This window comes from Protopterus annectens, chromosome 4.part1 (assembly GCF_019279795.1).
Source record: "Protopterus annectens isolate FY-2018-M chromosome 4.part1, PAN1.0, whole genome shotgun sequence".
Lineage (NCBI taxonomy): Eukaryota > Metazoa > Chordata > Ceratodontiformes > Protopteridae > Protopterus > Protopterus annectens.
In genome coordinates this window covers 992294334-992321360 of record NC_056734.1, presented here as the reverse complement: position 1 = coordinate 992321360, position 27027 = coordinate 992294334, and the positions used below count along the sequence as shown (strand labels likewise).

General features: G+C 42.4%; 1 protein-coding gene across 1 annotated transcript in view; it reads right to left on the bottom strand.

Moving 5' to 3' along the window:
- FYTTD1 (forty-two-three domain containing 1) overlaps nucleotides 1-27027 on the bottom strand; it is a gene marked incomplete in the record, with an annotated part of 977528 nt that overhangs the window by 263293 nt on the left and 687208 nt on the right. Inside the window, 1 exon segment of the mRNA XM_044070693.1 lies at nucleotides 18921-18995. Within this exon segment, the coding sequence (XP_043926628.1) occupies nucleotides 18921-18995 (75 nt within the window).

Below are 27027 nucleotides of genomic sequence, written 5' to 3'. Positions count from 1 at the left end.
CTTTTTGGATAGCCAAATTACATTATTTGTTTTTAGTCTCTTCCTCTTAGAAGATGCAAGTGTACTCATGTTTTATAGACAGCATCTATATAGGTTAGAACTGAAGTGTTAAAACTGTGGGAAGTTCGGAAGCCATGTTCTGTGGAGGATACGAGACAGGGTAAGATATTCAGGAAAGTTGTACTGAATTCATTTAAAGCATCATGTAAACAGGAGGATTTTTAGAAAGTTCCAGTTAACAGATGACAGGCTAGTAATGAACATTTCTGGGTTATACTTTTAATCTTAACAACAAATTTCTGTCTGCCATTACATTTTAAAACTACATAATGGAATCATCAAAAGAAAAAAATATATATATATAACCCTTGTCACTATCACACTTGTGCAAACAATGCTAGTTATAAACTTGCTGAAATAGCCAACTTCTACTACTCTGTGGATATCTTGCAGGTATGCAACATTTTAATGCAGTTTTTTTGCTTAAATTAGACACACAACCCATTACAGAATACGATTTACATTGTACTATTGCTGATGGGGTAACCTCTAAACCAAAAAAACAATCTGCAAAACACCAACATATATGATCTGATGAAGGAACTTTCCGAAAGCGCTTATCGTTTGAAAACTTTGGGGTTATTGACTTCATTGATCCACACTCCATCATTTTAAAGGATTTTAGTAGTTTATACGGCTCCGTGTTGGTGGTGTTGGTGGTTTGCAGATTGTGTGTTTCGTTGTTCCTCAACACACCTTCAGCAGTTGCAGGCATTTGTTTTTCTCTAAACCAAAAAAAGGTTGCCACACTAACTGAACACAAAATATCAAAAAATATCAAACCTTTAGCAAGAGCAAAGCCAACTTTGGCAAAAATACTAACAAACAAACCCATCTGGCAAAATGAGAAGTTATGTACCTACCATAACGTTCCATGTTAGTTGTCTTCTTCACGCCTTCTTTCTTGCTGGATGGGTTCGGAGCCAATCCTCCGACTGCCAATACTAAAGCTCGAGAGCTAATTCCACCAGCTCGAGGCTCCCCTATATCCCACAATGCTAGGCGGTAACTACTCAGATCTCGTTTGATAGCTAAAACCAAGCAGTTCTGGTTTCCATAGTATGGAGAAGAGAGAAAAGGAACCCACCTCTATATAAACCTGTATGTAAGCTACCACAAACATAAAAGGGAGAATAGAGGTAGTAGAACATGTGGGAAGGAAGCCCCAATGGAAGATCCCAAAAATTCCTATCGGTCTGTTCAGGCTGGGGGGAAGGAGGGTGGGACGCAAGAAAGACGGCGAGAAGACTACAACTAACATGGAACGTTATGGTAGGTACATAACTTTTCAATGTTAAGTTGTCAATCTCGCCTTCATTCTTGCTGGATGGGACCGTGTCCCTAGCACCTTACCCCGGGTGGCTTATCAGAACAGACTCTTGAGAACAGTGGAACCAAAGTTGGCACGGTTTCTGGAGGCCATATCCAATTTGTAATGCGAGATAAAGGTATGAGGAGAAGCCCATGTGGCTGCTGCACAAATGGAATCTATTCGTAGCCTGTCCTGAAAAGCTACAGATGTAGCTAATGCCCTGGTTGAATGAGCTCTAGGTCTTTAAGACCGTTTTTGATGTCTGATTTCACAGATGAAGGTAATTATAGAGGTAAGCCATCTTGAAAGGGACACGTTAGAAACTGGAAGGCCCAATTTCCCTTCCGCATAACACAGGAAGAGCTGGTCAGATTTCCTGAACTGTTTAGTCCCGTCTAAATAATATCGAAGTTGGCGATGAACATCTAGAAAATGTAACATTTGTTCCGACCTGTTGGAATAATCAGGGAAGAAGACAGGGAGATCGATAGTCTGGTTTAGATTTGCCTCAGAGGAAACCTTAGGCAAGAAGGACGGATTAGTCCGGAGGGACACCCTGTCTTTATGGAAAACTAAGTAAGGAGGACGACTGCAAAGAGCATGAAGTTCAGATACCCTTCTAGCTGATGTTATGGCTACTAGAAAAAGTGTTTTCCATGAGAGCAACTTAAGGGGGCATGAAGCCGCAGGTTCGAAGGGGGGGAGAATCAAAGGATGCTAGGACCAAATTCAAGTCCCACTGAGGTGGGGGATCTTTGATTGGGGGCTTGAGCAAAAAGACACCTCTTAGAAAGGCTTTGCAGAGTTTATGGGACATGATACTGGAGTCCGAGACACCTACATGAAAAGTTAGATATAGCAGCTAGTTGTACTCTAATGGTAGATGAGGAAGAGCCTAAATGAAAGAGCTCTGCCAGGAAGTCTAGGATAGACTGGATAGGTGCAGTGAAGGGATCTATATTTTTTGATGCTGCCCAGAAGGAAAAACGTTTCCACTTACTATTGTAAATCCTTCTGGTAGAAGACTTGTGAGAGGCTATCGGGATGTTACAGACCGAATGAGAAATTAAGGGAAGCCTGGCTAGGGTAGGAATTGGAGAAACCACGCTGTGAGGTTGAGAGATTGGAGGGAGTGGTGCAGCTGGCCCGACTGGTGGGTCAAAAGATCTGGCACTGGGTCCAGATGCCAAGGCTGCTCCAAGAGGTAAAGATGCAGGAACGGAAACCATATCCGTCGAGGCCAGTAAGGGGCAATGAGGATCATGGTGACTCTCGAGGCGATAGCTTTCTGAATTAATTGAGAGATCAGTGGAAAAGGGGGGAAAGCATACAGAAGTCCCCGGGGCCAATCGTGGACTAGAGCATCTCTGGTGGGTTGGCCTGGTAGAGGAAAGAGGGTGAAGAAATCGTGACACTTGCTGTTTTGGGGAGTAGCAAAAAGATCGCAGCAAGGCCGGCCCCATCTTCAAAAGATTTCTTCCAGCACTGATTTTTTTAGAGACCACTCGTGAGGCATGAGAATAGCCCTGCTCAACTTGTCCGCAATCACGTTGGACTTCCCGGGAATGTGAGTTGCTATCAGAAACCGCTGAGAAGAAATCGCACACTGCCAAAGTCTGAGTGCCTCTAGACATAAGGGGTAGGACTTGGTTCCGCCCTGTTTGTTGATGTACCACACTACGGACATGTTGTCTGTCTGAATTGCAATAGTCCCTGTGGGAAGAGAGTCCTGAAGGGCTTGCAACGCTAAAAGCACTGCTCTCATCTCTAAGACATTTATGTGCAAGTGGCACTCGAAAGATTGCCACGTGCCCTGGACTGTCCTGCCCTGATAATGCCCCCTCCACCCGATCAGGGAGGCGTCCTTTGTCACCGTGGCGATTGGGGGGGGGGAATGAAGGGTCTGCCCTGGAGAACTTGAGGTGATGTCATCCACCAAGACAGGTGATTCTTGCATGATTGGGTTAGCAGGATGATGTGAGACATTGGGAGCTGTTGGAAGGACCATTGAGAAAACAGCATCCACTGTAGGATCCGCATGTGAAAACGAGCTAAGGGGAGGAGCTTAATGGTAGCCGCCATGAGTCCTAATACCTTCAAGGCTACCCCGGCTTTGATCTTGTTGCATTGAAGCAGAAGGTAAACTTGTTTGCGGATATCTGATACTCTTTGCTCTGTCAGTCTGGCGGAAAGATGAACTGTGTCTAAGGTGGCGCCTATAAAGGTAATAGATTGACAAGGCAGATTTTTCGAAATTTACTGAAATGCCTAGAGCTTGGCAAGTTTGAATGGTGAAGTCTCTGGAAAGAAGAAGTTGACGCCTGGTGGTGGCGGTAAGGAGCCAGTCGTCCAAATATGGAAACACCTGGAATCCTTGACGTCTCAAGTGAGCCGCGACCACTGCCATACATTTGGTGAACACTCGGGGGGCTGTAGTGAGACCAAAGGGCAGGGCTCTGAACTGGTAGAGACTGGCTCCCAGCCTGAAGCGGATAAACCTCCTGGAGCGTCTGTGCATTTTGATATGGTAGTACACATCCTGAAGGTCTATCGAGCACATCCAATTGTCCTGACCCAAGAAGGGTAGAATGGACTGTAGCGTGACCATCCGGAATTTTGTTTTCTTCACATACTTGTTTAGCTTGCTGAGATCCAGTATTGGTCTCCAGTCCCCTGTTTTTTGGTACCAAAAGAATTTGGAGTAGATTCCGGATCCTTGCTGGTCTGCTGGGACTGGCTGGATAGCTCTTTTTGACAGCAGCTTTGATATTTCTAACGCTGCTTGTTCCCTTAGACTGGGTGGAACGTCTGGAAGGGATCCTTTGGGTTGGGATGGGATGTAAATAAAGGGGATTTTGTAACCCTCGGATATGATCGACTGTACCCATTTGTCTTGAGTGAGGGAAAGCCAGGCTTTTGGGTACAGTGATAATCTTCCCCCGACTGCCTCCGAAGGTGGACAGCCGGGCAGCTCCTCAGGGATGCTGAAAGGGTTTATCAGAGAAAGTCTCTCTGCTACCCTGATTTTGCGGACCACCTCTGCCCCTAGGGCGGCGTCTATTGTTGTTCCCCCCTCTGCCTCTAGAGGGGAATCGACTTTGTGCGTCAGATGAGACTCCTTGTGGTTTGCGGACCACATTCCCCCCCCCCCTCTTACCTTTGGGATAAGGTCTGGAAGGGGTAGACAAACGGACTCTCACGGCACAGAGTGTCTTACCTTCCTGCTCGCACCTAGTCAATGTATCCTTCACCTGAGGTCCAAACAACGTTGAGCCATCAAAGGGGGAATTGGTGAAGGACGCCTTGAAAGGGTCCGCAAAATCGCAAAGCCGCATCCAGGCGTGGCGTCGTAAAGCTACACCTGTGCCTGCGGCCCTACTCGCCCCATCAGCCGCATATGAGATAAGCCGCATGGAGGAGTTGACAATCGAATTCAGGGTTGCCAACTGTGAGTTCATGTTGTCTTGGAACCCCTCAGCTGTTGGATCCTGCATAGCCTCACCCATATCCTTGAGTAAATCCCTCTGGAGACGGGTGAAGTGACACAAGTAGTTCAGCGACCGCATGGCAAAGGTCGCTGAGGAAAATATCCGCTTACCATACCTGTCCATGGTCCTAGACTCCTTATTAGGAGGATGGACAGGTACCGAAGGATCGGCTAATTCCTTCTTAGTGGCTGCGGCCACCACCATGGCATCAACAGAGACACCTTTGGATAAGAACTGTTTCTCTTTTGGGGCAGTAATAAATTTTGAAGGCCTCCTTGGGGTAGGTTCCACTGAATCAGGGGCCGTCCAAGCCTTCCTTGCCACCACTTCCATGAGGGGGTCAAAGGGAGGAGACACCCAGGAGGTGGAAGGGCGAGAGCCAAACGCCTCAAGGTAGACCGACTCGTCCTCTGAAGGGTTAAGGGTGAGCCAGTTCCCCCTCTGTTTAAGGATTTCAAGGATGTCAGCAAAAGAGACATCCTCAGAGGGAGAGCAAGGGGAACCTTCAGATTCCTCCAAGTCGGTGTCAGAGGTGATAGACTCAGGGGAGTCAATGTGCTTCCTCTTGCACGGTCTCTTCCGAGGGGGTTCCCCTGCCGGATCAGGAGAAGCCTCGGAAGAAGAGGATATTCCCAATGGGGAAACCTGAGGGGCTGGCTCTCTACGGTCTGGTACGAGGGGTGGGTAGAAACCACCGCAGGCACTGAAGAGGGAGGAGCCGACCATGGGGTAGACACGGGGTCTAGCATGCTCCGCATGACCTCGAAGGCGCCCCGATCAGCCAAGGCCGAAGGTCCCTGCTCGGATGAGACAAGGACCCCCCGGCACCAACAGGGACGGCTCCGAGGCCGATGTCGGAGCCGAACTCACCAGCGCTGACGCTCCGAGAGGGAGAACGGGGTCAGACAAGGGTCCGATGCCACTCGCCCCCTCGGAGCCGACGAGGGAAGCTCGGCGCAGAGATTCCTCCAAAGAGGAAATTGGAGCAGATGACGGAGCCGAAAGGGAGGGTATCGGCTCCAATGCACCGACAGCCATGGCTCCGACGAGCCCCGGCTCCGAACTCAAAGGAGTCGGAGGAGGAACAGAAGCAGGGATGGGAATAGCCACTGACTGTTGAGTAGGGCTATGCAGCATTTGGGCCAGTGCCTTGGACTTGAGAAGTCTACTCACCACCCTTTGTAAGTCATGGTCGGACAGCCTGGAGGACCGAGAGGAATGGGACCTATGGGTCTGCTCCGACAGAAGAGGGGATCCCGGGGCCGAGTGGATGGAGCCGATGGAAGGGGACCTTGACCTCTTCTTAGAAGGTGGCTCCGATAAGACTATCGGAGACGACTGAGTCTTAGCAACCTCGGCTCCGGCCGGAGCCGAGGTAACGGTTTGAGTCTTCGAAACATCGACTCCAGCCGGAGCCGATGTCGAAGCAGCCTTGATGCTCCCAGCGGACAGCTCTGAAGCTGGAGCCGATGGCCTGGAAGTCTTTGAAGGCATCCCCGACGCAGACTGGGTCAAGGGGCCTTCAGGCTTTAATAAGCCTCGAAGAATAAGTTTATTTTTGCGTTCCTGCAGGACTCTCAGGCTGAATGCATGGCAAACAGCACAGGAGTCCTGCAGGTGCAAAGGTCCCAGGCAATAGACACAAGAAGTGTGACAGTCTGTCAGACATTTTCTGACAGCACGAGCCACACTTCTTGAAGCCTGAGACCTTGGAGTCTTTAGACATCCCAGAAAAGGAGACTGTATATCAAAAGACAGACACATCCTTTAACCAAAAAGAAAAAACCCAATCACACTGAATGACAAAGGGAAAAAGGGGAGTGGGCCAAAGGCCTAGAACTTAAAAAGGAATAAAAAGGGGATAAAAACGAGGGAGACCCGATTTAAACTAAAAGGATACCCTGTACTATAAACTAAATAAAAAGGATAGGGGTAGATATTTGAAGTTTTTAACTAGAAAAAACTCACTAACCTGCCAGAGCCGGTAGAAGAAAGCACCTCGCAGCTAAGCGGCAAACGAGATCTGAGTAGTTACCGCCTAGCATTGTGGGATATAGGGGAGCCTCGAGCCGGTGGAATTAGCTCTCGAGCTTTAGTATTGGCCGAGTCAGAGCCGAGGATCGGCTCCGAAGCCATCCAGCAAGATTGAAGGCGAGATTGACAACTTAACATTTATGGAATTTAGTACAGCAGAACATTTCACATCTTTAGTTCTGCTGCTGTCTGTGGATACTCTGTTAAAGGAATCCCTTCAGAATATTCTTGGGTTTAGCTGAAATAAACTCAAACCACAGCTACCTTGTCACATCTGCAAAACTCAGATTTTGCATATCAGCTAATAGATAGCCTGAACACAAGGCTAACTGGACTTTTAAAAAATGTTTGCCCCCCTTCCAAACTTTATCACTGCACGTCAGAAACGTTATAAGACAGAGAAGCAGAGAATAATAATTTTTAAATCTAGGAATTCTATTGAATTCCATCAGCAGAAAGTACAGTTTTGTACCTACCATAAATGTAGATGTTAGAGTGTCTTCACTGCTGCAGTCATTACACTTGGGTTATTTATCCTGCCGTCAGGCGGTCCCACAGTTGGCCAGAGTTCCAAAGTCTTGGTCCGGCGTCGGTTGCTGTGGCTTCTTCCCGGACGTCAGTGCGCCAGGGGTATATAGATGCAGCCGACGCCATTTTCTTCAGTTTTTCTTGCCCCAGATGTCAGGTGCCCCCAAATAGGTAGGTAATACATAATGGTAAAAAAACATGCAAAAAGGTAAACAAAACCTTCAGTTACCAGCAAATACACCACATAGGTAGTATAGGGTTGAAAGGTGCACTTAAGCCCCAGCTAAGAAAGAGGGGATGTCAGGTGGGTAACCTGGACTGCAGCAGTGGAGACACACTAACATCTACATTTATGGTAGGTACAAAACTGTACTATGTTCATCGTATTTCACTGCTGCAGTCATTACACTTGGATTGAATCCCAAAGCTGAGTTAGGGTGGCTGGTTCTATAGAGGATTTGGGGTGGCTATGAGGCCCTGCAGCACTGCAGTGGCAAAGCCAGCTCTGGATCTAGAATAAAGAGGCAAGTGATGATGCTTGGTAAAGGTGTGCACTGAACTCCAAGTAGCAGCCTCCAAGATATCTTTGGTAGGTACTCCTCTAAGGTAGGCAGTTGAAGTGGCTGTTGCCCTGGTGGAATGTGGTCTAATGTTAGTAGGTACAGGTTTCCCATGTTGTGTGTAGCATAACCAAATACAGTGTCCTATCCACTTAGAAATTGTCTGCTTTGAAATAGCCTTTCCCTGTGATCCTGCAGCATATGCTACAAACAATTGCTCAGTTTTTCTGAAAGCTTTTGTTTTGTCCAAATAGAAATGTAATTGTCTGTGTATGCCCAAGGAATGCAGAAGCCTCTCCCCTTTATTCTGGGGATTTGGATAAAAAGTTGGCAAATGAATAGTTTGGTTAAAAGCCATACTGGATACCACCTCAGGCATAAATGAAGGGTTTGTTCTTAAAGAAACCCTGTCTTGGTGGAAAATAATAAAAGGCACCACTGCCATTAGTGCCTGTAACTCTGAGACTCTTCTTGCTGAGGTTATTGTCAGCAGCAGAGCAGTTTTCCATGATATATATTTTAATTCTGCTGAATTGGCTGGCACAAAAGGAGGTAAGGTTAGTTTTTCTAAAACAAAATTGAGGTCCCAAGTTGGTGTTGGTGCTCTCCGGGGTGGTCTTATGTTTTTAGCCCCTCTGAGGTATTGTTTTAGCAATGGATGAGAGAAAATAGGAGGATCTGTGTTGTAATGAGCCGAGATGGCAGAAGCGTGGATCTTAATGGATGAAAAGGATAGTCCTTTGTCCAGCATTTCAGTCAAGTATTGTAGTATCTGAGGAATATTTGGGACAAGAGGGTCAAAGCTTTGAGCCTGGTTCCAGGCACATAATCTCTTCCACTTTTCTGAATAAGATTTCCTGGTGCTAGGCCTCCTGGCCTCCAAAATGACATCCATAGCAGCTTTAGAGAGTGGTGTTGTCTGTTTGACTAATGACTCTGCCATGCAGCCAGGTTTGAAGTTTTGAGCTGACTGTGCAGGATCTGATTGTCTTGTTGAGTCAGAAGGTGTGGAGTTTGAGGTAAACTCCATGGTGGACCTTGAGCTAAGTTCTTTAAGATTGGGTACCAGTGCTGACGTGGCCAGTCTGGGGCAATCAGGATCATCTGTGGTTTCTCTTGTCTGGCTTTTAGGAGTACTTTTGTAAGGTGAGCCAGTGGTGGGAAGGCATAAACTTGTAGGCGTTTCCAGCTGAACGAGAGAGCATCCACTTTCCATGCTTGTGTGTGATAAGTCCCTGTGCAGTATTTTTGTAGTTGGCAAAAAGATCTATGCCTGGGCACCCCCATTTCTGCTTTATCATGCTGAATACTTGTGGATTTAATTTCCACTCGTGAGAATCCATGATGTTTCTGCTTAAGTCGTCTGTCAAGGTATTCTTCTCTCCTGGCAGGAATTGTGCCTGCAGATGAACTTGATAGGTTAGAGCTGTGTTCCACAAGGTCATGGCTTGTCTGCATAGGGATAAGAATGAGTGCCCCCTTGCTTGTTTATGTACCACATAACTGTGGTGTTGTCTGTCTTTAGTAAAAGTTGTCCTGGATGCAGAAGGTCCTTGAAAGCTGTTAGGGCATTTTGTACAGCCAACATCTCTTTTTGATTGATGTGAAGATGCATTTGGTCTGCGGTCCACTTGCCCTGGATACATTTTCCTGCCATGTGTGCTCCCCAGATGTAATCCGAAGCATCTATTGTTAGTGTCTGCCTGGCTGTGGGTAGAGAGAAAGGCTGTCCCTTGTTGAGGTGACATGTCTGTGCCCACCATTGAAACTCCTGTTGCAGGCAGGGAATTAGAGGTATTACTGCTTCCAAACTGTGGCAGTGTTGAGTCCAAACACTTTTTAGGTACCATTGTAATTTCCTCATATGCAGTCTGGCATATGGAATTAGAAGTATGCAAGATGCCATGAATCCCAAGGCCTGCAGAATTTTTCTTGCAGGTAGTTGTTTTTTTGTTGCCATCAATTGAAAGTACCGAGTCAGTTGTCCTTGCTTGTCTGGCGTGAGATAAGCCATCTGGGCCTTTGTATTTAAGCTGGCACCCAGGAATATCATCTCTTGTGAGGGCACTAGTTTTGATTTCTTTTCGTTTACGGTGTACCCTAGGCAAATTAGCAACCTTTTTACAAACGCCAGATGCTTTAGAAGAATGTCCTTGCTCTCTGCTTGAATAAGGCAGTCGTCCAGGTATGGATATATTTGAATTCCTTGTTGTCTGCAAAATGCAATTACTGGTGCCAGGCACTTTGTGAAGACCCTGGGCGCAGTAGATAAGCCAAAGGGCAGTGCAGAGAATTGGTAATGCATTGAACCAGCTATGAATCTGAGGTATCTTCTGCAATCTTGTCTGACAGGGACATGCAGGTATGCCTCTGAGGTCCAAAGTAACAAGCCAAGCCTTCTTGCCCAGCATGGGAAGAAGCTGCTGTAGTGTCAACATCTTGAATTTCGGAACATCCAGGTAAGTATTTAGAGTGGAAAGGTCTAGTATGGGTCTCCAGGCTTTGCCATTTCTGGGAACCAAGAAAAGTCTTGAGTAAAATCCTTGTCCGTGTTCCTGTTGTGGTAACTTTTTGGATAGCTCTCATGTCCATGAGAGCTGTAATCTGTTTTTGTGGCAGGTTTGGCATTCCTTTTAGCCTTGGTAGAGTGTGAAAATGGAACCTGTAACCTTGAGACACAATGTTCAGAACCCATTTGTCTTGGGTGATTACATGACAATTTTGAGAAAAAAGTGTTAGTTTTCCCCCTAAGGGAGCTGCCAAAAGGACAGAGTTTGGCATTTGAAGGGGGAAGTCATTGGGACTGTTTCCTGTAAGGTTGTGATTTGTCTTCACCTCCTTTTGGAGTTGTTGCACCCCACTGTCATGGTCTGTAAGGGCTTTGGGGCTGAGATCTGCCTCTTGGGCATCTGTATCTGCCTCTTTGTGGTCTGTCTGACACTGGAAAGGACAAATTTTTTGGAGGCCGATTTCTACTAAATCGAGGTGGCTGTACCTGTAAGAAATCCTTCACTGTTTGCATAGATTTTGCCTTATCCTCCATTTCCTTTAATACCTCTTCTGCTTTAACACCAAATAGAAAATCCTGCTGTAAAGCAGCATCCAATAATTTAGCCTTAACATGATCAGGTAAAGCTTGTTCTTTTAACCAAGCATGCCTTTGAATCACAGACCCTGTGACTGCTGCTCTACAAGAAGCCTCTAATGAATCAAAACCACATTGCAAAGTATGTTTTCCCACTTGTTCAGTTGCATGCAATAATTCCTGCATTTCCTTATAGTCAGGATGTTCTGAAGCTGTACTCATTTTCTGTTTTAGCAGAGACATTAAATATTGTTAGTATTTAAGCATGTGGAACTGGCAATTTAAAGCTCTCACTGCTAAAGTTGCAGAAGTGCAAACTTTCTTCCCCCATCTGTCTAATGCTCTAGAATCCCTGTCAGAGGGAACTGGATTCTTAGCCGTGGAAGCCTTTACCCCTTTGGGGCCCTGGGAAATAGTTTCTGGATCAGCAGCAGGGTTTTTATAAAGAAATTTGTGAGAGTCAGGGACTCTGTAGTACCTACCTGTCTGGTTTGACTGGTGCAGGTGGCAAATAATCAGGATTTAAACTGGATTCAGAGAGCACATCATCCACAATATCTAACACTGGCGGAATAGCCAGGGGTCTGTGCTGAGGTAAAAGTCTCTGAGCCTTTTCTTGGATTCTGAGTAATCCTGGCCCTCCCAATGGAAATGCTCCCTCATGGTATGTAAAGTTTCCCCAAAAGAGTAATCCTCAGGAGGAGAGGCTGAAGGAATAGATTCTTCAGCATCTGAGTCCTCATAGGGGGGTAAAGAGTATTCATGGTCCGAAAAGGAATCAGATGAGATGGAAACCTGGTCAGAGGAATCATAGTCTGTATCCTGCCTAGGCCTTTTATCAGGAGGGGGATGGGAACCCCTGATCAGAGTAATTAAGTCTTCGGCCATTTTAAGCATTTGATTTTTAGGCATGGAGGCCTGTCCAGGTGAATGCTGTACTTGCTTCTTTGTCTTTAATGGAGCTTTAGACTTGGCAGTAATTTTTATGGTAAGCTGTGAAGGTCTGAAAACACCCTCAGCAGCCTACGCCTGCTCAGCGGCTCCGGACCAATCTGAAGGGTTAGTTTCCGTAGGCCCAACAACTTGGGTATCCTGAGGCCTAGACATCTCCACGTGGGCGTCGGAGGCAGCCTGTGGTTCTGAGGTCGCGGGTGTCAGGGGCTGTGAAAGCGCCTCACTGAGAACCGGCGACTGGCCTAGAAGAGGCTTCATAATCAGTTTTGGGCCTCGGATGCCTGTCCTTATCTTTGCGTTTTTTGTGTATTCCGGTCGTCGGTTGTTCCGACGGCATGGTATAATTAGACCATCGGCCAAAGTAATGGCGAGCAAAATCAAACCGACGTTTAATAGTGCGTTTGTTAAACCTAGCACAAAACCGACAACTAGTGACGTCGTGGTCTGGGCCTAGGCATGGAATACAGTAAGAATGAAAATCCTTATGAGGCATTTGCTTCCCACAAGAAATACAATTAACTTACTGACATCGGTCTAAGGCAAGAAAAAGTTTCCCCAGTGGGGTACTTAGCTTTATAGAAGACTTTGGTTCTGAAATTCGAATTGAAAATCTCAGAAGTCGGCCGACCGGCACTTGCGAACTGCTTTTGCTTCGGGCACCGCACAGCAAGAAAGACTGAAGAAAATGGCGTTGGCTGCATCTAATATACCCCTGGCATACTGACGTCAGGGAAGAAGCAACAGCAACCAACGCCGGACCAAGACTTTGGAACTCTGGCCGACTGCGGGACCGCCTGACAGCAGGATAACCCAAGTGTAATGACTGCAGCAGTGAAACACAAACATCTCATTTTAAGGATATATACAGAAAATATCTGTCTCAAGATTCTGGAACCTGATCTTCTCCTCTCATTACATCAATATTTCACTATTCTTTCTTCTGTAAAGACAATTTTTGTCTTTAGGTTCATAGGTGTGTACTATGAAAACGGCCCTGGAGCCTTTACAAGCCTAGCCCACAGAAGTGCCCTTGCATCATGCCACCGTTAGTTCCAGGTGCCTCTATCAAGTAAAGGCCACTGTAAGTGATCCCCGGGGTGAACTTTCTAATTTCCCATCCATTCATCAAACTTTCTGTTGAAAAGGGCTCATGAGGTGCTCTGCTTGACATGTATGGGAAGTCTATTCCACAGCATGGGTAGTCCCTGGGTTATGAACCTGTCCCTCCAGCACATTCTGTTTGTTGTGGTAATGAGGTTGAGGTCCCTGGAGCGTGTGGTGTGGAGGGACTGGGATTTCTTTAGGTGCAACATTTCTAACAGGGTTGGGTCAGATATGGCTTTGTAAGCAAAGCAGAGACCAGTTAGTGGCTGGTTTTCCGCAATTAACGAATCTTTCACACCTTGTTCCACGTTTCATTTTAAACAAACTGGACTTAAAGGAAGGTCTACCTTTTCCTACAATTTAACTCAGTCAGGTTGAATTTCTCCCTACACTACGGTGTTGGTATTGTTTAGGTACCAGAAACCTTCTTGTACTTCATAAAACTTTCATTTCCTTGCCTTGGACTCAAAGGAAGGGAATGTCTACCCAATGTTTTTAAGCTCAACTTCTCATATACTTTGTCAGAGGAATCTGTCTCTGCTTGCATGACACAGCACAGACAGGGAAATATGCAATTCTTCCTGTCAGGTACTGCCCACATAATCTAGCATAGGTAATTTGTCCTACTGATATCAGCACATCATGAGTGGATGGGTAACAAAGTTCACACCGGGATCACACCAACAGCACTGCTAGATAGGGGCCAAGGGTACTAGCTGCTCGTACAAGGGTCTAGGGAACTACTAAAGGGGCGGTGAATACCGCACAATGTGGCTGGGATAATATATGCCTTCAGGCAGATGGCTCAGTACCAACCTATGAACCTATCATTAGCTGCTATAAAACAGTGCTATCACCCGACTCTTTCTGCATTGCAGACAGCAGTACTGATTTGGACAGTTCTTTTGGGGGGGGGGGGGGTGTTGACATGAAAAAGGAAAATGTCAATTTTAACAAAAAATAATTATGACCTTTCTCTGAATATCACAGAAAGCTGTGATACTACATTTAAGTTCTCTTAATGCCATATGAAGTAATACAACTAATATTACAAATCACTGAGTATTTTAATATGATTTTGTTTTCGTTTAACTATGGCATGTTTTTTTCTGCACAATCTCAAGTTTCAGTAAGAAAGAATCACTTGGTGCATCTAAAAAGATGGCAACTCTAACAGCCAACATACTGTGTATAGTGGTCAACTTGTGGGTGACATTTCTGTAACTCAACAGTTTTAAAGAAAGTAGCGTTAGTCTTGCACACAGAGCTACTAATTTGTCAAAGATTACAGTTTTGATGAAGTGCTAGTATGTTGCACTGTAACACATCACAGTGAAGCAATCCAACACAAGTAGGAAAATATATATATGTACAAAGGCATTTGTGCCTCAAACTCAAGAGCAAATAGTTGCAAACTTTTTTTTTTTTTTTTTTTTTTAACTGTGCTTGTAAAATACTTTTGAGCAAAAATAAATATTAACCCATTTCTCAAACAATCGATTTTAAAAATCGATCTTTTCTACTGGAGACACTGGTCTAGTGAGTAGCAGAATAGGTTATTTTAGGTGTTAATCTCTTGGATTTCAGTGCTAGTTTTGATGCCTCAGCAATACATGACTACAAAATGACAAGCCTTACTAAAGCTTGAAATTTAGCTACCTTCTTTGGCTACAGTTGTAAAATTGGTATGAATTGCTTAATTGGACTCTGGGAGAATTGTATACGATAGTCATTCAGAAATAAAATGCAAGCACTCTTGCTATAGAAGGTATGCAAGATGCCCATTTCTCAACCTGTCATTTTGGCTCAATGGATTTGGAAGTCAACGTAACTGCCTTATGTGTAGCATCACTCATATAAAGACGGTCTCTAAACAAGATTACGTTAATATGTCAGGGCACATTTCAGCTATTTTGTGGAAAATCATTAAAATTTTATAAGCACCAAAGAGTGGTTTTAATGCATTAAAACAGCTCAGGAAACAAAGATGCAACAAAAAAATGTTTTTGGTTCCAAGGTGTTTTTTCATATTAGACTTGAAATATGACACCATCTACCCTAGAACTCACTTTAAGAACCAAGTTATTTCATACTTTGCACATTACCTAATGTCAATTTTATCATTTTTCATGTATTCAAAATTTAAAATAAAGCTCAATGGTTATGGAACAAGGCAACTTTACTTCTTAAGAAGCAATGAAAGATCTTTTATACGGATTTTAGAAAGGAAAAAACGAGCCTCACTAGAGTGACATACTCGCAATTAGTTTATCTGTATTTTGCTTGAGAGCCTAGTGCTTCACTGTTTCTTTTTTTTTTAAACTTTATGCAAACTGTATCAGCATTTTTTCCTCCGTCTGACATCAGTGTTACTCCTCAGACTACAGCATCCAAGAAAATGGGTACTTTTTAAAATACTATTTCTCAGAGATGAATAAACCTTAAGTGAGAACAGTGGGTGTTTGCATAAATTGACTTTCTTATTCTACTACTGCTGGAGTGATCCTTAATGCACCACAGAAAACAGCAGTATAGACTGGTGTGAAGTAGTGTTTTGCAAAGGGAGGAACTGAAGTGGCAAAGTATTTAGAATTCGGTTCCAAAATTGTTTTCCATGTCTTACAATTACAGGAAGAAATGGTAAACTGGAATAAGCAAGTAACATTTCATTATGAATACTGGAGATGTACACACATGCAGTTCTGAAAATGCCAAACAGAAATCTGATCCACCTAACAAAAAAAAAAAAGCAGCTAAGCCTTGATTCCAGTTTACACAGTTCTTCTGTTTCAGATTCTGTGGACTACATTTCCAAAGTTAAAAGGTGCCTTTTAAATTGAAAGGGTAAAGTCAAAGCTGCTTTGCTCAGACGTTTACTGATGTTTCTAAGTAAATGTTAGCTATATTTTTATCAGGTGGTCTAAAGGAAACTTGCATAACAGAACAAATAATTTTGTTCTTGTTTCCATGAACTACTGATGAAGTATAATGTCATCAAGTCTTACTAAATAGATATCATGTGATTCTCATCAATAAGTAACTATCACTGCGACAAACTCCAACCATTTGGTTCTCTCATTCAGCCCAGGCAGGAATCCATGCTACAGGTAAACAAATCAGGCACATTAAGAGACAATTTCTACAACACTAACATTTTCTACAAAACACTGCTTTAAGCACTACCATAACGGCCAATAAAGTGACTATCATGAAGTGCTGCAGCCAAAAGAACTAGTACGATGCAGGATGTTAAAGGTACAACTGGGAATTAAGTCACCTGCAACATTACCACATCCAAGAAGCTGCTGTTTAAAACCATATTCAATAATCTAAACTTTATGCCACCTTTAAGCAGAATATTCTGCAACTCCCTATAAAAAACCCAAACAGACCAAAGTCAAAAGTCAAAAGCCAACAATGGAAAAACAAACCTGTTGCAGCAAGACACAAAGTTTTTTTGTTAAGGCAATACAAAATATACACAATGTTCCCATCCTATGGAAATAACCAAACTCTGGAAAGGCAAGGCACCACAGAATTCCTCAACTAACATTTCCTTTGGTATCCTCAGCATTTCCATCAAGGAAGCCAACTCCTGATTTAGAAGTGTACTGGCACATTTTCCTAAAAAGAATGCTGCACTGCTCCAATTTATAAGCAACAGTTATTTAGGGCTTCCTTTACTCACAATACATCTACATTTGTGGCTCATGTGATAAAATTACAATGAAACCTAAATTTTGCATAAAAGAAAGTCAAAGGAACATAGTGAAGTTACGTTTGAAAGAAAACAAGGACTCTCCAGCCGACACAAGCATCCTCCAAAAGGGCCTCATAGAAACAGACAACTGGTGCCAGAGCCATGGCCTCAAGCTAAACGCCAAAAAGTGTATAGTCATCCCCTTTGGCAAAAACAAAGTGCCCACAAATTACCACATAGGTGGTAATCCATTAAGTACAGAAGTAATTAGGGACCTGGGGACCCAAGTTGATAGCAATCTCTCATTTGACAACCACGTGGCCAAAGTGGTTAGAAAAACATTTTATATAGCCCACCTAATCATGAAGGGATTCACATCTAGATCAGGGGAGGTCATCGTGCCTCTTTACTCATCCCTCATCAGGCCCATAATTGAGTACAATGCCCCTTTCGGGATGTACCTTACCAGACACCTGCAGCAACTAGAAAGACCCCAAAAGTACCTCACCAAGAGGATCATAGGGCTTAAATAGATGCCATATGCTGCCCGGTTAAAGAAACTCCAGCTCTACTCAGTGGCATACCGCCTGCTCAGAGGCAATCTGTGCCTGACATATAAAGCCATATCCAACCCGGAATTAATGGACATGCTGCACCTCAGAAAATCCAAATCCCATCGAGCTCTGGCCGAGAGACTTGAACCTCAGCACTGAAATAAATAGGACATGCTGGAGGGACAGATTCATAACCCAGAGGCTCCCTTCACTCTGGAATAAAATCCCAGTCCAGGTTAGGCAGAGTCCCTCATTGACTCTCTTCAAGAGGAATCTTGATGAGTGGATGGGAGATCGTAGGTTTACCCCTGGTATCACTTCTGTTACTGTTAGACAGAGGCACAGTATACTAACCTCGAAAAAGGGCATAGCAAAACAAATTTAAAATGGGTGGCGAAAGCCAAACACACTCTGGCTAGGCTTACAAATGCCCTAGGGCAGATAGCCTAGTATGAACCTATGAACCTAAAACCATAAATGTGTACAGCTCAGTATAGAACACTGACAGAAAAAGCAGTATTTTGTTTTGCCTTTACAACTGTGGCAGTCCTATTTTAACATATTAGCATAAGGTTATCGCATAAAATGCATGAAAGTCAGTAGCATCATTTCTGGAAGCACATGGCCTCTGCTATTACCATAACACAAAACCGCATAAAGTAACAAGCTAGTTTTTTAAATATGCTCTGAACATTAGGCATGCAACTTCCAATAATAAAGGGGACATACAGGAAATGATATAACAGAAGACCACCCCAAAAAACACTACAAATAACTAAGAAACAGCTTTGTAAACTCATCTTTTCATATCAATTTGCAATTTAGTACACATTCAGACTTTTGTATTGCATTTAGCCTGATTCTGCATAAAAACATTACTAATTTTTTTTTTTACTTCACAATATTTACAGAATTGCTTGGGCCTCCCCTTAAAGACCTGGACATCCCCAGGGAGTCTGGCCTCACCATGAGGAACACTACACCATGCATAAGCAATTCTTTACAAAAGGGCTTCAAGTGAACATAGCCTGGTTAAAAGATTTGCTCAGTCACAAAGTAGGCAAAGTGAGACAGAGGGAAACACCCAGTACAAGCAGAAGAAGCCTGTTAACTTAATAACTTGACCTACTACGCTAAACTGCCAGACCTAAAGAACACTATGATTTATGCAATGCCTAACCCCCCCCCCCAAAAAAAAAATCAATAAGCACGGTCAAGAAGAAACTGATCCAAGTAGAATTAAAATTTATTATGAGGCTGGGGATACAGAGACAGATACTGGGATTGCAAAATTCAGCCTTTTGAATGTGTGGAAGTCATGGAGGCATATGCAGCTACTAGCATGAATAAATCTGAGACAACTAGGGCTGTATGCTGTTTGCCTGGTATTCACACAGTAAACACAGTCATATAAGCAACAGTCAAAAAACATTTTTTAACTTCTTAACTTGATCTAACACTAACCCAATAATGTTACTTCACAATGAATCTTAACTGTAACCATACAAAAAACTGACTCCAGGTTACAAAAAGCTACTTACACTGGCAACATTCGAGCTTCAGGATTATTTATGGATACAGTTAAAATTCCTCCATTTGTGATGGATGTTCGCCAGCTGAAAGAGACACCACAATATGAAGGGTTACAGGAATATTTTGACAAATAGCTAACAGTGTGCATCTCTACCTCAATAATTTTACCCTCAAATGTCACAACTCCCCTATTACAGATATGCAAGGGGGTAAGCAGTTAAAGAATCTCGCATTTACCAAAAAATGGACAGAATAAATGAGGCCTGTGGGTCACATCAGGAATCAGGTCAATATCTACACTTGTAAGAAAAATGCACTCAGAAAGAACTGGCAGTTTAAGAAGAACAAAATGATGCACATCATTCCTTCGACACCTTTGAGTAACACTTCTAAAATTTCAGCAAATGATCATGGCAGGCTAAACCTGGAGCAAGACAAAGATTACACCGAAAAACACCTGATAAAAGGACTACTTTACTATAAATTTTATATACAACAGCAATTGCAGCAGCTGAGTCATACAGTAGCAGAGAAAAGCTCCACAGGCCAAATATAGCACTCCAAGTTACTCAATGTCAATGCATTTTGAAAGACAATAGTCCAATACCTGGAACTGAAACAACTCCATCTTCACTTACTCAGTTCTCTCCGAGAAGTGCATATCCCCCTTCCAAGAAGGTAGTATGCATCTTATGCCTGAATTCAGTTGGCATTACATAGCACTTGTTCCATAAGATCATTTGCACGCAAACACAAAAAATGTAGTCATCCTACCAGAAAATAGGCAAATCATCAAAATTTCCTCCCTCAAGCCCAGTGTGAAAATTCTGAACAAAATATAGCTCTCAAACGAAAGGGGTGGCATGCAGACATCCACCCTTAAACACATTCTGATAAGTGACAATGAATCAGCAAGTAACCAACCACCACACTACTCAGCTGGACTTTATCACTGAATGAGGACAGTATGATAGACAAATATGCAGAAGTATACTGACGAACTTATAGAAAAATTAATCCGCATATGCAAGTAAAAGGCCATCTAAGCACACTGGGATAGCTGAAGGTTAATAAGCACCATCTTGCCATTCAAGTAGTAGCCAGCATGAGACTAGTTAAACTATCTAGGCCTTCTGTAGCAGACAACTGCTGGGAATACCAAAATTCCAGAGCCATGGGGAAAATGATGGCATACAGTAAGGACAAAAGCAAAAGGATTAAGAAAGCAGCTTCCTGTTGAACTGAATCTGCCAAAGAAGGCCAGACTCAGGGAATGATGGTGCAAGCAAAATGCGAGAAGGTGAAATCCACAACACAAAAGGTCCATAAATAGAGAAATTCCTGAAACAATCACCTACAGCCGCCATAGCACTGACAACAGCATTGTCTTGGATATAATTTGTCTGGTGGCAACACACAAGCAAACAATCTAACTGGACTGCTTAACTAATGGCAAGCTGCTCTAGCTGGCACAAGGACAGACCTGCGTTTCTGAAGTCAAGCACTTTCTTTAGATTAAAAAAAAAAAAAAGCAAAAACAAATCAACTTGAACTGATGCATATCTTGGGTATAGAGAAATATCTCTGCCCTGGATTTTGTTAACACAAAGAACAGGGTGGTGAATGGACTTTAGGAACACACTAAAACCTTTTTCAGGCAAAAATGACAGTGTTCTAAGAAACGGTAGACTTGTGTGACAAAATAGATACCAACAAATAGCTACCTACCTGCAGATTGAAGATATTGAGCAGAAAGGATTGCCAAAACAAAATGATCATCTTCAAAAGCCACTAAATCATCTTTTAAGAAAAGAACTGCACTGCTTATGAATCAAACAGTTCACCTATAAAAAGAGTTTTACTAGGGTCAAATGAAGACAAAGAATCCCTTAATTTGCCAGTGCGGGGTCACAATAATGTGCTTTAACAAGGTCATGATATAAAAAGAAGTCTGTAGAAAATTTGGGACCCAAATTACGCAATATGTACAAATGAACAAAAGCAATTGCGAGATAAAATATTAAGGCTTCATAGATAACTCTTGTGATCAGAATTTTCTCCAGTTACAGTTTATATGACAACTGAAAAGGCTTCCTGGAACCCTCAACTATTTGCAATACTCCAGTTGGGAAATGTGCTTAGAAAAGATAAAGGAAGAGATTCATGTTTTGATGTCAATTACACTGGAAGATCCAAATGAGGACTTCTTTCATGTGTTCTTCTACAGTTTTCTGCTGAATAGAGTACCAGGAAAGCCTGAAGCAACACCCTTCTCGGTCAACACAAAGCAATAAGGACTTTTGTTCCCCACAATTTGAGACATGAAGAATCAGAAGGAATGGTAAAAATCCATACAAAATCTTCACTTCCATGACAAAAGGAAGGCAACCACAACTTATTCACTATAAACTCAAACACTACATCTACTATGCTAAACACAAGTTTAACTAGCACTATAATTCTACAAGCATAAAACTTAGTCTAGTAACTTCTTTTTTTTTTTTTTTTAAATCCAGAGGTTGCTGAGCCTACCTCATGAATTATGTGGGAGATAAATGGAAGACAAACTGTCTGATAAGACCAACCTAAAAATAAAGAAATCACAAAGGAGCTCAATAATTTGCTTAAAATGATAAAGGATGACAAAATGCTGTAAAACCGTAGAAACAGTGGCATACAAATCTGAACTAAAGATAATCCGTCCAAACAAGATCTGACAAGAGTTAGTGCCCTACAACACAACAAAAGAGAAAGATCTTTAAGAAGCTCTAGGCTTAGAGCATTAGCAGGGTTGGTTCGGAACTCAACAAGCAGCTTGATGGTCATCAGTCTCAGACTGACAGAATGAATTGGATCCAAGACTACAGGATATCTGGACTTGTCAAGGAAGACAGGAAGACAGTAACAAAGGACTCTGTCCAAGCAAGTATCCTGAACAGGAGTTGGCAAAGCACCTCACTAGACTGGATGCATTTGAATCTAGGGGTCCCATCAATATGCTCCATGTCCTCCTTTTGTGGGAAGTTTGTTTTTTCTTTATGTGGGACACCCATGGACAAGCTATCAGATGCCATGGCAGCCCTAGGAAAACTTTTGATTCAAGTGATCGTGAAAATTCTTTGCTCCCCAAATGACAGTACTAGGAGAACCTTGCGCAGTTGTGATAAAAGGAGGCAATACAATAAGCTCTATGCTCAACCACAACAAACACTGACTAGAAGAAATTTTGTTTCAGTATGGAAATTGTTTCTTACACAAAAAACTGGCCACTTCAGATGCATCTAATCTGATAAACTACCACCAACTTTTAACAAACTGTTCCTGGCATTCTAAAGCCACTACTCAGTAAGCAAAGAAAGAACAAAACATACTTTAACAGGGTACTTAACGGTATTCTGGAAACCATCCAAATAGACCGATGATTCTAGGAAGTCACATTGACTACAGATCTTAACTCTTCAAACTGCAGCAAAAAAAAGCTCACGATGGCAGGGGTTTGACATACTTCTAATACTACATATGTTCTGGCATCCACACAGGAGGGTATATCCACTTGTCCAACAGAAAGGCAAGGGTGAAAAACTCTACAAGTCAGACCAGACAAGCATTCTACAACTGAACTCCCAAAGGTTAGCAGTAAAACAGTGAATACAAAAAAATTTAGAGTATACAGAGGTAAGCATTAAAAAAGTAGCTGGCAGACTACCTTGTTAATCCCTTGACGTCCACAGACATTTGGAGAAGGAACATGGCAAACAAACTACTGAATCCCTATGCAAAATGCTAGAGAGAGATATGTTAAGTCTACAGTTGCTTCCCACATGAACAGCAGCAGCATTTCTGTTGAACACTTACTGCAGCAACAATTTTGCACTTGCTTTTCCCCTCAAAAACACTTTTACAGAAAAAAACTGAATAATGATTCAAACATTTTCACCACAAAATAACACTCCACAAATGCACTAGTAGGAAGCCTACTAAAATTCAGTTAATAAACACAGTTGCCATGTTGGTTTAGAAATAGATTTACTGAATTCATTGTTGCAAATCATGTCGTCACATAAGGCTTTCACAAGACAAAGGTTAACCCATATTTCCATCTCATACTAGTTATCAAACAGGAAATACAATCCTTGGTAATTATTCTGACTGGGGGGGTTACTGAATCTAGATGACTCAACAGTGATCCCTTTCAAGTTTAAATTTTTTTTTCTCAGTACCAACTTCAGTGTCTCTGAATATGCTGACATATCAAGCTAGGAAAGATTATTATATGTAATGAGGATACGAACTCTCCAACTTGTATTTGGGTAAGCTTTAAAGTACTTTTATTTGCTCTTGTATGTGCAAATTTAAGCAAACAGATGCCTTTTTATTTCTTCTCTTCTTTACTGGTATTAAGAAATGTAGGTATTAGAGTACAAAAAAGGAAAAACTAAACAAAAGCATGTTTAAGTTGATAGGCCACAATTTTGGGTTGCTGAGGTGGGAGATGGGGTGCAAAGTAAACGGCCCATAAAATATATACAGCTGACAAGTCTTCCTTATTTTGGTATAGGTGAATGACTGTACTAAGACCCCTTGGCTTAATCTAAAAATAAATTAGAAGTGAAAACAAGTAAATATGAATGCTGAATATAATGAAAAGCTTTCCTTTAGCAAAAAAGGTTTGTTTGTCTTTCAGGCTGCACCATAGGAATACATCTTTCGCCTACTTTTTCCAAGGAGGCAAGCTGATAATAGGCCAATACAAAACAAAGCACTGGTTTCTTCAACATTAGCAGTAAATGATTTCTGAAAGTATGCATGTAATTTTCACATCTGGGGAAAAAAATTAAAGACACCAATGAGTGTAAGTAGAAGCACAGGTTTTAATAACGTGTCTTACAACAGATAACCTCAATTGTGGGTCAACTAGGGTCAGTGTTAGCAGCTGCCTAGTTGGCATAAACGATCCTATTAGGAGGGTTAAACTTCATTTGAAGATATACATGGTTGTATGTGTGTGCATATTAAGTTAATAATTTCTGGGGTTCTGTTTTTTTTTTTCTTTGAGAGATTTTATAAAAAACAAAGTTGTGTAAAATGTGACATGGGTTCCAAACTTGATAAAAAATGTATAAAGGATCAACCAGCCAAACATTATTGGGTGCATGCATCACAAAAGCTGCAGTGAGACATTTAAAAAGCTGCCACATATAACAGGTGGGAAGAATGACTTCTTACCATAACAGAAACACTTCACATTATTATATTGGAATGTGAATGGTTTCACAGTTATAGACAAAAAGAAAAGAATACTTAATTATATAAAGAAATGCAGAGAACAAATAGCAATGCTACAGGAGACAAATTTGGAAAGAACTGAGCATGCAAATTTGATGGATATTCTGCAGAATATCAGGAACAAAGGGGAAAAATGCAGTATATTAATTACTAGAGAAGCTCCAGTAGTGTTAGAAGAGGGGAAAATAATGGCAGATTTGTAGTTGAAAGAGGCGACTGGCAAGGAATTAAGATTACACTGGTGTGTTTTTGTATTGCACCTAAAACTGATATTTTGAATCTTAAAAAATCTGGGAGAAATAATCAGCTTTCAGCAGGGAAAAAGCTTACCATAACGTTCCATCTGTGTTGTCGATCTTCACTAATCCTTGACTGTGGGTTCGGTTCTGTATATCAAAACGGACCCGGCCGTAATTCCAGCTCACACCCTACAAAACTCTCAAGCTAAGCTTTACCCATTATGCTCCTTGCAGGATTACCTCAGATTGAGTTTGCATAAAATAGTGACAGACAGGGAGCAACAGACCAGAGATCATACCTGTATTCCTAAAAGAGAAAGTCAATCTTTTGGGAAAGGTCTATTCCACCAAGAAATCAAAGGACGGGGAAAGGAGGGTGGGGATGTCAAGGATAAGATAGTCAACAAAGATGGAACGTTATGCTAAGACAAATTCATTATCTAATGTTGTCAATCTTTACTAAATCCTTGACTATGGGACAGAGTCCCCAGCTACCTAAATCTTGGGAGGACTCATGGAAGAATATTCCTGAGCACCATTGAGCCAAATGATGCTCATCCCCTAGAGATCAGATCCAGCTTGGAATAAGAAAGAAATGTATAGAGGGGATGCCCAGGTAGCCACTGCACAAATATCAACAGAAGCTCTGGAATGAAAGATTGCAGAAGTGGCTACAGCCCTTGTTGAATGTGCATTAACAGGTCCTGGTAGTTGCACGTTTAGTTATAAATAAAAGTTGTATAATTTTTATGCCACTTAGACTGAGTAACTTTAGAAACAGGTTTTCCCGCAGTAGCAGAAGAGGAAACAACTGGTCCAATTTTCTGCTTTCCTTTGTTCTGTGAAGATAAAAACACAATTGTCTATGCACATCTAGCAAATGCAGACAATATTCACCCTTGTTTGAGAAGTTGGGGTAGAAAACTGGAAGCTGAACACTCTGGTTGATATTGGTATTGGACACACTATCTTTGGAAGAAAACGACTTGTTCTCAAATAAACCCTGCCTTTATAGAAAGTAAGGTATGGTGGTTTGCTGTGAACAGCAAGTTGCAAAAGGTTCAAAAGGGAAACCAACTACAGACTGAAGTACTAGATTCAATTCCCAAGGTGCAGAAGGGTCTTTGTATATGGGGGGGGGGGGGTCCTGAGCATCAATGTTCCTTTTACAAAGGCTTTACAAAGTCTGTGGGAAATTACCGCTGTCATTCAAACCATTATGAAAATTTGAGATTGCAGCTAGATGCATTCGAGATGCTCCTGCTTCAAAAAGCAATGTTAAAAACTCAAGGACCTTATCAACTGGTGCTGAAAATGGAACGAGATTAGTCTATGAAGGCCATTTTGAAAATTTTTGCCACTTGCTGAAATATAACGTTCGAGTCAAAGGTTCGTGGGAGGCTAGAACAGTTCTTAGAACTGGGGAAGTGAGAGAATAATGCCTGGCAATCACTGAAACTGGAGAAGTCACACAATGAGCTTGAGACTTTAAAGATTCAGATGAACTAGTAAGGAAAGGAAATGAGGTAACGGTACCAATGATGGTACAAAGAACTTAACGGTACAGGAGAAAAATACCAGTGATAGTATGTACAAGAAAACACTACTCGTGTTAAGAAAAGAAAGCAGTAACAGGAAGAGCTGGGTATAAGAAAAAGGGAAAGAAGTCACTAAAAAGGAGATTTAAACAGAAATCTTAACTACAACAAAGAATGTTCTTACTTGAGAGCTGTTTCGATAGACGCGTCTGGCACAAATGCTGCAACCGAGATCTGAGGTAATCCTGCAAGAAGCACTGTGTGTAAAGCATCGCTTGAGAGTTTTGGAGGGGGCAAGATGGAATAATGGTAGAGTCAATTCAGATACAAGGAACCGAACCCACAGTCAAGGATTAAGTGAAGCTTAACAACATCAGATTACTACTTATAGGTGGGGACTACAATTTGATTTTCAACAATGAGGATGCATCTGGGGGCCTAGAAGGGAAAATATAACAAGAGGGTAGATTTCAGAGGAAATTTATGAAAATATTTGGTATGAAAGTGATATCCGTAGCAGGAACTCAGAGAATTAACATATTACTCTCCAAGGTATAATAATTGGGCTACACTTAGAAAAGATACTTCACAGGAAAGTACAGTTGTGAACACTTAACATAAATGTAGATATTCGAGTGTATTCACTGTTGCAATCATCACATTTGGGTTACCTGCTTGCAGTAGCCCTCAGTCGGCCTGATTAACAAAGTCTTGGATCCTGCGTCAGTTGCTGTCTCTTCTTCCGTGATGTCAGGTAGTCAGGGGTATAAAACATGTAGCAGATGCCATTACATCGGTTTTCTTGCACCAGATGTCAGGTGCCCCCTCAATGGGAAGGGTCTATGCTAAATGTTCGATCAAAAATGTCGAACATTACGGGTTGACATTTGAATGTTCGAACATAAAAAAAAACAATAAGTGTAGGCAGGGGGCTGTGACCCCCTCACCCCCCCTACTTAAATATGCCAACTCCGAGACCGCACTTCAGTGCAGAAAAATGGAAATTCTCCCTATCTGCATCGTACGGTGCCGCTGAAAGTCAAAATTTTGAA